General features: G+C 27.7%; 1 protein-coding gene across 1 annotated transcript; it reads right to left on the reverse strand.

The window, feature by feature from the left end:
* Window positions 1-2,404: 2,404 nt before the first annotated feature.
* Window positions 2,405-8,859, reverse strand: LOC114124900 (uncharacterized). The gene is made up of 5 exons (XM_027988343.2): window positions 8,137-8,859; window positions 5,040-5,580; window positions 4,383-4,460; window positions 3,154-3,243; window positions 2,405-3,076 (listed from the first exon to the last, which is right to left on the reverse strand). Exons 1-5 carry the CDS (start codon window positions 8,598-8,600, stop codon window positions 2,966-2,968), a joined length of 1,284 nt encoding a protein of 427 aa, XP_027844144.1. The 5' UTR covers window positions 8,601-8,859; the 3' UTR covers window positions 2,405-2,965.
* Window positions 8,860-16,774: the final 7,915 nt, after the last annotated feature.

Here is a 16,774-nt window from a genome sequence, read left to right on the forward strand (position 1 = left end):
AATCAAGCTCTATTTGATATCTTTTTAAAATACAACGATTCGCTATTACTATGCAGTATGCACAGCTGCCTCGATGGGCACATCCAACTTTGGTATCAGTTTTTTTTTCATAATTTGTTGAAAATGTATTTATATGTGATTAGAAATATATTCTTGAATAAAATCAACAATCAGTAGTTATTATAACATACTTAATTGACGTATTATATATAAAAAGTAATCTTATGTTAAAGCCTAGTAAGAAGACATATATTGTATTTTTTTTTTTTTTTTAACAAACTATTTTCTAATTATTATAATATTAGATATGATATTATTAGTTGGAAAGTGAAAAATAATTATAATAATATTGTATATATAGGTATATATATTATATAGGGCTCAGAAATTATAGGAGTTGCATGGAAAATTGTATATTCTCGATTTACATAGCAGACCAAGTTAAAATTCAAACAATGCGATGGTGAATTTAAAATATATACTTAGTATGTTTCGTTAATTTTAGGAAAAAAGTAAATATTTCTCAATGATTTTCATAAGCATATCGAGCATGTTAATATTTTCTAAAAAAACAAATTGTTTTTTATTTTCGCTAACCTATGTATTTTAGATAATATTGAATATAAAACTCAATATTATTTCACGTACCTATAGGTATTTATTATCATAGTAGCAGTCTAATAATGATACCGGTGCAATTTAGCTGTATCGTGCTAATAGGCCGAAATTATACTAATATATTTTCGTTGATATTATATGTTATCGATTTAGCTTATCGTAAATCTATTGATTTTTTATTCGCTACCTAGTAAATTTGTTGTGTTTAACATTTTTTTCATGCATATTTTACAATTTTTTTCGTGTATATTTTGCTATGAACTTCTATAACTTCCGAGCCACAAATGAATATAGTTTAGCCAGGTACCTATAGGATATAGGTAGGTACTAGTAAGTTGTGGTTCAACACTTTAAAAAAAAAAAAAATTATAACCAATGTAACGTTTCCTCTTCATCGATCGCTAACGTCCGACGTGCTCCTTATGTCAGAGTTGTTTTAACGTATTAACACTAAAGATTAGGTGTATTTACCTATAAATACCTTGTGAAGTGCTCGACACTTGACGTATAATATAAGTATATAGATACAACATAAGTATTAAGATAAATTATAAGACAGATAACTATTAACATAATATAATAGTGTATAAAAAATATGAGGGTTACCACCGATCTGGGTTTGGTTTGCTGATATGTCGTGAGTGAGGGTGTTCGCTGATGGTTGTGTTGATCGTCGTGGAGTTCCCTCCGTATTTCTATTCGTATCGCACATTCCCTCCAATCACGCATTGGTCATTATATTATATACGACGACGCGTGCTAGAAAACCTTAGTCAGCAGTCGACCCCGTTCGCAATTCCTCAAATTCAGCATAAATTAGCCGTGCCCTGCCCATAAGGATTAATGTACGACGTCGGTAGACGGCAATCGTTACACTAATAATAATTAGTAATTACTAATAATATTAATAATTGTCATCGAAAAATAATATATCCGGTGTATAACATGTACAAATAGGTTTTTGGGAAAATATAATATATATAATATTTACCAATTTATAGACACGCCGTAAGGAATTATCATTGTTTGTTTATTTAAATTTTATAAAATTATAAATAATAGAAATCATTAAATTTTTAATATACGTTTACAAATTATATCTATATAATATGTAAGTTTAAGACAGTGAAAAGAATAAGGAGTCTAACTACAATGGTGAAAATATTAATGATGTTATATGCTAATTAAATAATCCCATTTACATTTTTTTCTTATCATTAATTTAAATTTTATATTATTTTTAGGGCTCGGATTTTAAGGCATATTATGCTTATTTTTTCATACATATATAATATTATATGAGATAGAATTTGTATACATAAATTCGTTTCATGTCATTCTGATTTTAAATAAATCAATTTATTTTTGCTTTTTTTATGTTAATGTTTTTTTTTTTTGCTTTTTATCGCTTTTTTCGATTATTTCAGCTATTTATTTTTCATACGTTTATTATGCTATAATAAAACAAAAATAATTAATAATGGAATGTAAAAACCCAGAATGAGGACTAAATGCTTATATTGGATTGTTATTGTTTTCGTTATCGGCTTGTTTACGAATAGTTTATCGATTTACATAATATAATAGCTCTCAGTACCTAAATGGTCAGTATGCCTAAAACATCGATATCGACCATTTTAAAATTTAAAATGTAGTGTTTTAATTTGAAATTTCTTGTACGAAGTATGCACCGATCATTTCAGTGGACGTAGAGAGTTCGTTCTATGTATATTCAAATATTCTGTCGGACAATTTAGTCAGTTTGACTGCTGCAAATCTAAGAAAATCTATGGTAATTAATTCTTTTTTTAATTTAAATTTATTTTTCAAATTTTTTTATTATTTTTATAACTAGTTCATGTTAATTTTTTTGCTTTTTTTAAAAATAAATATTCTTCTTTTTTAAAACAATCGTGTGCTTTTTTAGTTGCTTATTATATTTTAAAATCCGAGCTCTAATTATTATCAATCAATTTAATTTTATTAAGTAGCTTAATAGATAGTCATGTACCCCCATTGCTTAATGATTTTCCGTTTAAGTGGTTTTCGGATGAATTAATCTTGTGTTTCCATTATTTTCTCCTCTTGTCATGTATTATAATTTATTTGTATATTCTTCATTAAGTACAGTTTGATAATAATGTATTAAAGTAAATTACACATGTTTCGTTGCGCGTAAAGTAGTTGTGCTGTATATATGGTTATATACATATATATATATATATATATTATGTAACTATGAAGCGTATGATTAAATTACACTTGATATTAATGTATATCTTTACGTAATCACTCAAATGTATGGTTTTTAATCGTATAATTGCCTTGATAGCTCAATAATAATAAATTATTCGTTTGTGTTTGTTGCGTTGTTCGTGGAAATGGATGCCATTGAAATCTGATTAAATGCAAAGAACTGTAGTAAAAGCGCTAAATACGCCAATGTAGTGCCAAATCCCTGCAGAATAAACGTGGACGTAATAATATTTACGTTAAGTTGCAGATAAACATCAACCATCAAAAACACATACTTACAGCATAAAACAACGACATATTGATGCTTAAAATTCCAAATAATTCAAACTTTGACTTAATCGTATCAAGTTGATGTTGAAATAGAATTATCTGAAATCATATATTATTTTTATTTAAAAAGATGGGTATAGTGTATAAGAAATGATTATGAAAAAAAATTATTAGAATTTGTTAAATTGATTATAATATAATTGAATTCGTTCCGTTCTCACTTCTAATTATTTGCTAGGTATTATAATTTATAATTCTAATACAATAATACACGCATAATATTATACCTTTACTTAGAGTAAGTTTGTTCACCATAATTCCGTTGGATGGTTAAATAAAATTATTAAAGTTTCTCAAGAACCTTTAATATTATTATCCTTCTATCAGTGCCGTCTGACAATATTCAATATTATAATTTTTTTTTCTACCCTTAAATTTAATTAATATACTCACAACTACTACATTATTGTTCAAGTCGCTTATCATATTTTCTAATATGGCGTATTTTTTTATTATTGATTATTTTGTATAATTTACTTTTCTTCTATTTAATTAAAAAAAAATTATTTTGAGTAGTGAGTACCTTGTTAAAAATTCACTTTGTACTCGGATATGTTAACTTTTATTTTTTAAAGTAAACTGAAATTATATAGGTGAAACTACAGTTTTGATGTTTAAATAAAAAAGCAGGTTATATCTGAACGATAATTCCAATCTACATAAAATATGAGTAATGTATTCAGGGTTGATATATACCTACTTAGAATTCCATCGTTACACAACAGAAAAACAAAGAAAGATCGTGTTAAATTAAACGTGCAATACTTATACAAAAGTTCTTTTTTATATTTTTCATACCTAGGTCAAATGTCCACATTTTTTATTATTCTATTTGTCTATTATTTATACAAAATATATGCAAAGGGAAATTTAAAATATGAGAAGTTATTTTTTTTGGTTTATTACAAAGATAATAAGCAACAAATATTTATTATTACATGGGTCAATATTGATTTAAATACAACAGTAAAAAAAAAGAAAAATAAATAGTAAGTATTAATTGATGGCAAGCATATATATTTTTTAAATTGAAGTAGATAACCCTTGTTTATTATTTAATCAATATGTATATAATTATTCGTAAAATCTATAAACATATCCATTCGATTCATTTTTTTTTTATTTTGATATGGGTTTCAACTATACTCGATGTTTTAATGTTTTTTTTTTATGTTTACCTCAGGCATCAGTCTCCGGCTTGTGACGGGATTCAAAATCAATGAAAGCCAGCTAAGTGAAACTCGTATTGGTAAAATCTGAAAAAATTAAAAAATTAATACATAAAAAGTATGTTAACTGCATGGAATACCAAATACCATAATATATTTATGTATTGTACCATGTAGTAATTAGTATGACAGTAATCGAAAAAATAGGTATGAATATTATTTTAACACACGTAAATAGTTTATTTATAGTTTACACATTACACACATTTTATAAATCAACTTTTGTTCCGTTATTTCTTATATTTGGGATTTTAGTTTTCAAGTACTTAAATTCGTTCATGAACTTATTATTATTATAACTATTAGTTGTAAAATAATGTTTTGTCTGTCGGTCCTAAAACTTATAGAGCGCAATTGGTCTATCGACCCTAAAATGTTTAAAGCGCAATTGCAGGTATATAAAAAAGTAACTTTAAGCTCAATTGGTTAACTCCCGTGCACACTTTGTTATACATATATATAATATATATATATATATATATATATATACAAACTATAAACTCAATCGTACTTAATTTTTTTTAAACATCAGTGTTTTCGTAGAACAACCAACACTCACCCGAACCGCGGTATACGACTGTACCTATATAGTTGGTCAAAACATACCTTTTTGGTCACGTAATGTTCGCACAGGTACAGGTACCAGAGCCGGATGATTCGGATGACGCAGTAACCCGACCACATGGCGGTGTTCGAGTAGTTTACGTGTTTCTTCTTCTCCCACATGACGATGGTCACGTCGAACGCTATGCCGTACATGTAGACGACGATGCGGAACACGCAGTCGAACATGCACAGCGCCAGCGGCACCTGGAACAGGCGATTGATGCGGGCGAACAGTTCCATGCACGCGCGGTGGACGGCCCGCAGGTCGCGTATGTCGTCCGCGCTGAACGCGGGTATGCCCAACCGGCCGGCTGCGGCCACGGGTCTACCACCGCCGCCGCCGGCCGCGGCCACGGACGCCAGGCACCTCCAGCGCGGGTGTTCGGCCTTGTGCACCAGCGTTTCGATGTCGTCGTGCAGGGCGCGGAGCCGGAGATACAGCGACACGCACATCAGGTAGAAGAACTGTTCGATGACCACGCACGTGATGTTCGACAGCGGCGGGAACAGACAGATCAGTTTGGCCGAACTGAACGTGAACCTGCGCGTGTAAGTTACAAACAAAAATATAAAACGATCGTAAATTATTATTATCACGACGCATACGTATACGATAATATAGTGCATTATATTACCTAAGTTTTGGCGAAAGAACGTATATTTTTTTTAAATTTTGAAACCGACGAGATTTTTCTTAATGTTATCAGCATATTTTAAGGATCTATAACTCTATAATGTATTATGTATATGTATACGATACATATGATGAACTAATCTAAATATATATAAGTTTTTAAGTTTGTTTCGGCGACGACATTGCACACGCGTTTCGATTTTATCGTATACTATATTGCAACGATGTTATGCATAAAATACTACAGTAAACTGTTCTAATTAGATAACTGAGAAGACTGTGTTTGACCTAACCAACGATATAATATTTAAGATAATAATTAACAATTCATATAGTTTACTCAGAAACAATATATCACGAGAACGAGAGGCATAAGTTAAACGTTCGGTCTATAAATGAGGTATTTAATAATAATTAAAAAAAAATAATTCTTTAAAGTTGTAGCCAATGTACATGATAAATAAAAGTGTCATCTAAAATATAATTAACATAATCACAGTATACGTCAAGATAACCAACGATATTATTTCTGCTATTTTTTTTTCTATTATCAACATCTGGAAACAATTTTAAGTATTTATAAAGTGTAGGTACAGTGATATAATATAATCATATATATTTTTATTGTATATATTTTTTATTTTAGTTTCAGTTATTCAGGTTATAGAAGGATTGTATACATTAAATATTTACATTTTTTTTTATTATTTACAATACATGAAATTCAATAAATTTTATAAGATATTTTAAATGTTGATGCCATAAAGATTTCGAAAATTTATTTATAAAGATGTTTTTGTGAGATAGTCAGATTTTATTGCTGTTTTCTTAATATTGTTAGATACTTTCAATTTACTGTTATAATTCGAGAAAATGTGCTACCCATTTTGTATATAAATTTGTAACCCTTTTCATTTTATTCGTGAGCAAGATAGAATCCTACGAATTTTGTTATATCCTATTTATTTTTTGTTGACTGAGGTTTCGATATCAATGGTCGGTAGGTAATGTCTGTAGTTGTTGGCTGAGAGATTTTGCCGATCGCGAGAAATACTGTCTTGTCATCCACCTTGTTACCGATTATCTATATCTATATATTGTATATATGTGATGGTACCTATAAATTCGATATTATTTTCCGTTGAGTATAATTCAGTTTGGATGTTATAAGAAATTTCATTTATCGAGAAAGGATTTTGAATTGTCAAGAAAACGTTGAGTGAATCTTTTATAACCAAAGTGTTATTACCTACTTATTTTAGATGATCATGGTGACCGATATACGAGTATGATAGCTGGTATTGTTTTTTGTTGAAAATACACAGATTTCTGTTTATGTTTAATAATAATTTAATATTACATTATTATTTTCTGTACTTCTCATTGTATGGATTTTGATGCATCTGTTTAAATTTTGTTAAAATTAGAAAATCATCTTTGAACAATGTCAATATAATATTATTGCTATTTTAAGTTTAAGTTAATATTTGAGTAAAAATGTTGTTTTTTCTTTATTCTAACAATTATATTTGCTGTCGCCTGTCACCAAAATATAGTTTATAGATACAAACCAAACCTATAACACTAAACGCATAGTGGTGGTATCTATATTTATAGAACAACAGCTTAACCAATGCCATCTGTTAAGTATACATGATTTTTTTTTTTTTAATAACAATAAAATATATTTCAATGTTTCGGTATAAAAAAGTCATGACTATGTGGTAGTTTTGATATTTTAAATAATAGTTAAAAAACTTATGAGGAATTAATTTTTTATTAAATATTCAAATCGTAGGTATCAAAATTGAAATGATAAATTATTGTATCTACAAAATTTTAGTATTTTTTTATATCTTCATTAATTTGACGAATATTATCAAAATTAGAGCTCATAAGTGACATTAATAATATTACTATCAGAGTTGTGAATTTAATTCACTAAAAATAAGAAGACAATCACTACAATAATGCCTAACATATGCGTAAACATACTAAATAAAATTTCAGTTTCGGATTGATAATGTCTTGAATTGTATATATTATTTTATATATCTGACTCATTTTTAATTGGGAAATCAATTGCTCAATACTCTCGGGATATTATATATGGGTTTTAGAGAAAAAAACAAACAGTGAACAGACATTCTTTTGATACAAATTATTCCAGGAAAATAGAAAAATATAGATAGCTCTCAAGGAAATGAAAATAAAAATGTATTTACAATTTTTTTTTACTAAAAACAGGAACTGTATTATATTCTATAAAGTTCAAAAATATAATGTGTGTAGGATGGTGTCCATTTGAATATATGCATTAAAGCATTAGATTAATATAGTCTAATGTAAACCATACTATACGTTCAAAATGTTCCCTTTATCCTGCAGGAAAACCCTGCTGCGTCTGTGCGAGAAGTGTGCCGGTCGACGACCATCGGCCGCGGCGGCGGTCGGTACACTTACTTGTACGTGATCAAGACGAAGTACATGGCGAATTCGTAGGCGACGAACAGGACGATGGCGTACGCGGAGAAGTGTTGCCAGGCACCGGTGACGTGGCCCAGCTGGCACAGGTCGAAGAAGCACTCGTTGGTGGCGCGTAGGACGGGCGGCCACAGCATGTGGGCCTGGCACACGGCGGTGGCCGCCATCCCGGCGAACATCATGTACACGAACAGCTCATCGATGTCCAGCACCCGGGTGGACATCAGCTTCTTGGCCAGCTTCTGGTAGTTGCCCAGGTTCCGGATGGACACTATGCTAACGATCAGCGACACCAGCCAGTAGAGCGCCGTGTGGAACGCCTTGAGCACCGCACCCGGCCAGTGGACCCGGAACCGCCGGGCTGGCGGCTGTCCCGGCGTCCGCACGGCCGGAAACACACCGAACAGGTACGCGCACACGTGCAGCGGCCGGTAGAGTTTCATGGTGCTCGCGCTACACGCCGCGAGTTAGTGAAAGGGCCTTGACTCGGCGAGCGGCGTGTTAATTGCGCGCGTAGGTACGTCCATAAAGCGTACGACACGTCTTATGTGTGCGTTTGTGGTTAGGTTAATACGCGTGAGCGAATCAAAAGCTACAAAGGAAAAAAAAACGAATAAAAAACCGTCACAATAAATGCCCTATAATATTATAATAATAATGGTATAAAGGTATATATACCTACTGTATAATTTAAATGTCACCGCATCGCATTACCTGTCACAGCGTGGTCCGTGTTGAGAATTTTTTTTATTGTTCCAACCTGTTCGTATCACAATAGAGGTGTTTGTGTGTGTAATTAATGATGTTCGATCATTAGGACAATGTTCTTGATATTTTCTTTAACCAATGGCGCAACCGTATTAATATACGTATACGAAAAAATATTCGATTTCCGTTTGAAGGAACGCAATTCTTGCGTGAGCCGGACTCAGAGATTATGTAACAAAAGTCGTTATAAATTTAGTATCATTTAATTTAAGTTCTCTTTACAAATTTCAATTTGGTGACTGGCTTACTAAGTATGAGAATTAGAAAAATTTAAAAAAAATTTAAAAGTTCAAACTTTGAGTTAAAATAGGCACTGATATAATGTGGTATGAAGGTTACCACGAACATTTTAAGTTTCTAGCTATCATGATGTAATGATAGCCACTTCTCATAACTATGTGATACTAAAAATTGTGGCATCATCACAGTGGCGTGGTGTAGATACGATTTTTTCTGGGGAGGGGGGGCTTAAAATATATTTATGATACAAATTACAAGTTATTAGTACGTCATTTTTATTTTGTTCTAACCATTATATAAAAGATTTTAGTTTTAGTGAGGGAGGTGGAAACCCCTTACACCCCCCCCCCCCTCCGTAAATACCCCACTGGTTTAAGATGTATTACACTCTTGTAAAATTATTGCAGCTTATTTACCCTATGAAAAATACGTAAAACTAGTTTTTTAGAAGAAAGTAACTACAAGTGGCTGTGGGATCTATTAGAGTTTAATTATAATTTTGATATTTTTTATTTTTTTTGCATGTACATTCATTAGTCATTACATTAGATCATATATTTAAAATGTTGGGTATGAAAACTTACTCCTTCACCAAGTATTATTGTACTTATTATTGTATTTATTGTACATAATATGATTTCTTCAAAAAAAACGGTATTTCGTGGCCTTTAACCTTAAATTCGGATTATTCCATATTATTATTCATGATCTAAAAGATACTGCTACGTTATCTTAAGCCATCATCATAATCTTTAATAATATGTACTTACAGTAGCGTAGATGTTTATATTATTATTATTATTATATATTGTTATGTCTTTGTCTAACGATATCCATCAACTATCGGGCACTTGGACACAACGACATTCTACCTGTGTCCTGCTACTTGCGGTCATACGTTAAGAGCTAAATAGTATATATCATCAAATAGTATTTATATGTTTTAAAATAAAATAAAAAATTTGTCTTATTAGCAATAATACATTATTCATGTCTTTGATTAGTATTAAACTTTATCTCTTTTTCTTAAATTCATCGAATACCTGACAAAACAAACCTGACAATCAAATAAGGGTAAGTTAATTTACTATATAATAATATCCTTAAATGCATATATGGGTGATCATGTGTATACATTATACATATATACATATAAAAGGGTAGTAATCCAGACCGTATAGGCAATATACACGAATGATAAGATCACATAAAAGTGAAAAGAAGGTAAATACATAATAATTATATATTGTGCGAGCATGACATTTCGCTTTACCTATTACAATAGTTTTAGCTGTATACGTTAATTGGCCAGTCTAGACTTATCTTGTTCTTTTATCGTATTGATCAGTAGTTAATCGTAGTTATTTAATGATAAAGTATCTAAGAACGCCAAATTTAATCTATGGACATTACCATAATAATGAATATTGAATATAATATATTTCAAGTTTCGCAAAGATTGGTCTAATAATTTCAAAGGAGATGGTAATAATAAATTACGTCAAACTGAGGGATAGAAGGAGTATAAGCTTTATTCCATCTAACAATAATAATAATAGTAGAAAAATACTATTGAAAATTACAATGGCTCCGTGTGTTTAGAATTTTCTTGTTATTCACCAAATTAAATAGTATTGTGAAGGTAAAACGATTTCATCAGTCACTTAATTGAACATTTTTACTATTTATTATATTACAGTGACTGGTTGAACACGTGGTTTAAACCGTATTCGGTTACAATTTACCATAATAATTCTGGGTTGCATAAAAAACAATCAAAGTCAGTTTGCTAAAATTTAATGGGCTACTAATTCATGTTGAAGAGACTAAATTGTCAACTCACTATATGATTGCAGTTGCAATTGAGAAAACCTAAATTTACTAACTGCAATTATTAAATGGACAGGTCATTTTATAATGAAATTTTTATTTGATAAATAAAAATTTTAAAAATTACTATGCATAATATTTAAATGTGTAATATTATTATATCTGACGAAATAAGCGCCAAGGGTTTCGTAAAAATAAACTATACTGAAGCCCAGTACCTGTGTTCTATAGAAAGGCTATCCATTTAACTATGAAACTAGGTCGCCAATTTTTGTTTTTTAATAATATTTAAATATTTTTTGTTAACTAAGTAAACTGTACAATAATAAATAGTTGACTCACAAAAAACTTGGTTATTAATTATTTTTATTTTTGATAATTGCAGTTTGTATGTTTTAATTTCATACTCGGAGCAGAATACTTTTTTGAAAAATGTTAAAATATAACAGAAAAGAAGTACCTAATATTCTATACTATGATGTTATGTATTATTTTTATTTTGTTAATAAATAAATAAATTTTTGATAACCACAAAAAAAAAATAGGATAGAATCTATGTTTAATATGTTATTTTAAAAATCAACTATTTTTGAAGAGTATTCTGATTGCAAAAATAGGCACAACGCATTGTTTTAAAAAAAATTTAAATACCTTAAAAATTACTACGATCATAAATATAAAAAGTACTTATAAAATAAATTCTAATATGCAGTAGTGCATGGTAAATAGTAATAGTATTACAGATATCATGATTTCAAACTAGGTAAAAATCATTTTTTTTTTTTTAAACAACACAATAATTGATTAATAATTAATAAAATGAAACCCAACTTCAAAACCGACACCACTATAAGTAGTATCAAGTTATTTGCAAAGTACAAATACATTTTATAGTAATATAATATATTGAAATAATATACCTAATAACATAACCAAATAAACTTGTATTAGTCTTTCGTAATATACAATGGTCGAGCTTTTGACGTGACCCAAAAAGTTGTTTTTGTCATAGTCATCATGGTGGTGTTTTTGTTGTTGATGTCGTATTGTTAGTTGTTACATATTCCATAATCCATATTGTTATTATATTGTTGCTGTTGTGTAGGATTCAGATCCCGCGCCAAGTATTTTTCGTGGCAAATAATAAAAACGAAACCGCCCCACAACCGAAACGCCTCGTTTTATAGCAACTGAGAGCAATGTTTTTATGGCGTTTTCTTTTGAACAACCAATTTGAAAAGCTAAGGTTTTTTTGGTTCTGGTCCATATAATACTCGATATAAACGAATTGCAACAAATAACAATACATGTACTCAGACTCTTTTGATATATATACAATATAAAAATAGTACTGATATATATATGCTCACTTCTTTTTTCTTCAATAATGCAATAATTTTAGATAAAGTTTAAACCAAATTTTTTAATTTTTGAGATTTCTTGTACCACTTGAGGTGTATTCTGTGGAGATACACACTTTCTGTTCATCAATTGAAAACTATTTTTCTTTTCAAACAGTAAACTATTTAGCAGATAATTTATAGTTTTTCTTAAAAGTATTTAAATGCATTTTACCTAAATACTTTCTAAATGGAGATATCCGTATCTGTATTTAAATAAAATTTTAGAAGTTTAATTTACCTACTTCAACGTTCAATTAAATTCAAATATTTAACTTTATACCAACTATCTTTCATAATCACAACTGAAAATTCTAAAAGCTGATGATTCGAAAACAAAGTAGTGTATACCTACTGTATAATATGTTAAAAATTGGATAATAATGTTTAAATACGTCGGATAATATTTTAACATTAACTCACTTTTATTAATGTGTTTAATGTTTATACCTATACATAATATCAATATTAAAATTATGTTTAATGTTAACTACCTACGAGTATATAATTATACATGAATAAGTAATATAAAATGTCATACATTTCTGCCATCGTTTCGATTAACCCATTTATATCCAATATAGTGACACCACAATTAAATTACGTTATAGCATTATATTATGAATGTTCCATTTTTAAATGATACAAAGTGTGTTTATTAATGTTTTTATTGATGAATATATGACATATATGAAATGGACTGGGGTAGAATATAAGCTGTATGCTGTTAACGATAGCGACGCAATGTTAATATATTATTAATTATTATTATAGTTAATAATAAAAAATATATAAAAATAATAAATTGGATTAACTACAAATTTTCCTATTTATTCTGTTAATAAAATGAACATAGGAAAATCTAATCATTTATTTAAACAATACAAATTAAATAGAGAGATTAAAAAATTTAAGTTATGACAAAAATAACGAGAAAAAATACTCAAGAGGTAAACAAATTAAAACAATTTACATATATTCTGATTTCAGTAGTTTTTATCTTCCATTAGAATTTTTACTATATGCTTTAATTTAAAGTTTTGGTAAATTCATATTTCTTAGTTTAATATATACAACTGCACTTTTTTATTTGAGTTATTGAGAAAATGTTTGAACATCACAACCACATGTTTCATACAACTTAAATTTGTTTTTTAAAAAAAGTTTGCTTCAGTTTAAAATTTCATTAAATTCACATTTTCAACATTATAATTACTTTTTAACTATGTCTTCCTATTATATAAAGTATATATATATTATATAAAGTAAATTCAATATATTTAAAAGAAAAATACGTCATTTTAACAATAGACTGTTCGTGCACAGAATTTTTATTGACGAACTTTGTTATAGTATAGATTTATAAGGTATTAGTTCATCTAAACGAAATAAAATATTTATTTAAACTCAGAGAATAATAACATCATTAATTGTGTTTCCACGTTAATATAATTTAATGTTACAGAAATGTGACGCAAATTATAAGTTATTTTATGGTGTTATAGCGTATATCATACAGAAATAATATGCTGTATTGCTGATAGGTACTAACTACTATTGCGTTGTTATGAAAATATTCAAATACAACATATTAAAGTTTAAATAATTGAATATACTTATATACTTTTAATATATTAACTTTGGTTCTATAATATTCATGTTTAAAATAAAACAGTGATAAATTACAGAAATATATTAAGATTGTGCTATTATTGAATAAAGCTGAGATTAAAAGTATAGGTAGGTACTTAAACACAATTGTTAACCTAAACATAATCTTTTAATATTATATTTTTTCTTAAATTTATTGTAGGTATAAAAGTATATATCAATATTGTAATGGCAAATAATTTATTACCATTAAACAAACTAACCACATTAATTTTAAACTATGTGATTTAAAGTGTCAAACGCTTAACAATAGTTTTCGCAAAGCACTAGCTAGAGCACACAATTAATTAAAAATTTAGTTTCTATCTGTTTTGTTCATCAAACGAAAGAAAATATATCTTTCAAACAAATCTATGGATACTCTTCCCTTTTAAATGTTTATAGTAAAAAGTTAAGTTACAAACAAAAATAATCATTGTTTAATGATTATAAAACCTATTTTATTATAAAATCGAGTAAAAAAAAAGCTTTTACCTTGGGAAAATACCATTTGAAATATTTTTTATTTTTTTTTTTATCTTAAATCTTAATACACCTATATAGTGTAATATCTGATAGCTTATACTAGTTATATTTATTAATCAATCTACAATTAAAATTATTTACTAGCTATGCATATTTATCAGATTATTAAAAGCTATTTATACGTTGTCACATTGTAATTTGTGAAATTTGAACGTTAAAATATCCACAAAAAAGAAGTACTTAGTTTTTACAAGAAATCATTATATTTAACCACAAACAAAAAAATATGTAATAATATAAAAGAAACTTGGAGGAAAATAAATTTATAAGAAAACTGGAGAAAAATGAATAATTATATTATATTTTTCTTTTGTTTATCAGTAGATTTTATACATAAAAATAAATATCATCATAAAAAAAAGCTTCAAGAATATTTAAGAAAAAGTAGAAATCGCAATAGCAATGTTTATCAAGATATTATTCATAAAAATAAAATATTTCTTTTTTTTTAACTTTCTTTAAATTAAATTAAAATCGTCTTATAGTGAATAGACATTATGATTCTCTAAATATTAATAACGCCTATAACTATTTAGTTTAAAAATTGAAACTTGTTGTAGTCAGTAAATTTATATTAATACTGAAATGAGACCTTTTTTTTATTATTTTTAATAAATTACATGTTTCTATAAACTATTTATTAGTTATTACACATTATAATATGCATATATTTTTTTATGAAAACGGTTTTTATACTTATATGAATGTATCTTTTTTACAATCACAATTTTATTTAGTTTAACTTTTCAAGACTTTAATATTTTAAGTTACATCAAATATCTATAAAAGCGCTCCTGCTACTGTTGAACTCGCAAGTACAAGTGAGTAAAAGCGCACTAGCATTTTTTATAGTGTGTAAGTATGTACTATTTACTAATAAGTAATATATATCATGTGAGTATACGAATATGTAAAATTCAAGTGTGTATATTGTAATCTCGACTAATTATACAACATACCGTTGGACGTCTATACATATTGTAAAATTTCAATTTATTAAATTAAATTTTTTTTCAGGAATGAATTGAACTTAAACTAAACTATATATTTGCACTTCAAAATTAATAATACTATAAATAATAAAAATGAGAAAAAAATATGTGTTCATTCATCTTTTTGTAATTACTCTAACTGTGAAATGAATTGTTCTTTATAAGCAGAAGTACAGATAACATTTATTATACCTAGGGTTATAATACGATGGATAATAAACTGAAAATTTTGTACCTATATACATTTTGTAACTAAAACCATTAGACAATTCTATTACATTATTCTTAAAGATATTAGATATTTATATTTAATACACAATATAAACGTATTATATTATATCTACCATTAGTACAATCAATTTTAAATTTTTGTATTGCATTCTGGCACTCCCCCTATACTAGCAATATACCTAAGTAATTTAAAAAGAACAATACTAACAGATTAATTAAATATTCATATCTATGAATTAAGATAATATATAAAACACCTTTTCATTATATACAGAAATAACTATACACTGCAACAATAAACAAAGAAAATTAGATTTCAAAAATGATGAAAAACTCAAATATTCAATAAAACGCAATAAGCTTAAGTCTGTTTTTGAGTTTTGAACAACATAGTATACCTACCTATATAAGTTGCAATTCAAAAGAGTGGATTTATGTAATCTTAATAGATATATGTTTTATATAATCACGCACCAACTATAATGGTTTGTTCCAATAAAAAAATCGTAAACAGAAACGACTGGATGAAGAAAGCTCGTGATAATAATAAAACATGGCAATAAAATACTATTCTCTGTAAAATTCAATTCGGAATAAAAGTTGTTTGAAATTTATTTGTTTTACTATAACAATATTATATATACATATATATATATATTTAAATAATATGTATAAAATTATGGTTTGTTTAAAATGTCCATGTTTCATAATTAATTCACAATATTCGAAAATCAGGATTTTAAATCTCTTTAATTAAAAAATCACATAGGTAGTTAGTTTTTTCTTTGCATAGGCATGACATCATAATTTCAATATTTTTTATGTATGCTGTAGCTTATAAGTATAATTGTTATATTAAGTAATTTCAAAATATATATTTTGTAATTTTTATAATTTATAATGTATATCGTATATGAACGTAACTAAACTTTAAAAGAAACTTAATAAAGATTAAATTTA

The sequence above is a fragment of the Aphis gossypii genome, chromosome 3 (assembly GCF_020184175.1).
Source record: "Aphis gossypii isolate Hap1 chromosome 3, ASM2018417v2, whole genome shotgun sequence".
In the NCBI taxonomy this organism is placed as follows: domain Eukaryota; kingdom Metazoa; phylum Arthropoda; class Insecta; order Hemiptera; family Aphididae; genus Aphis; species Aphis gossypii.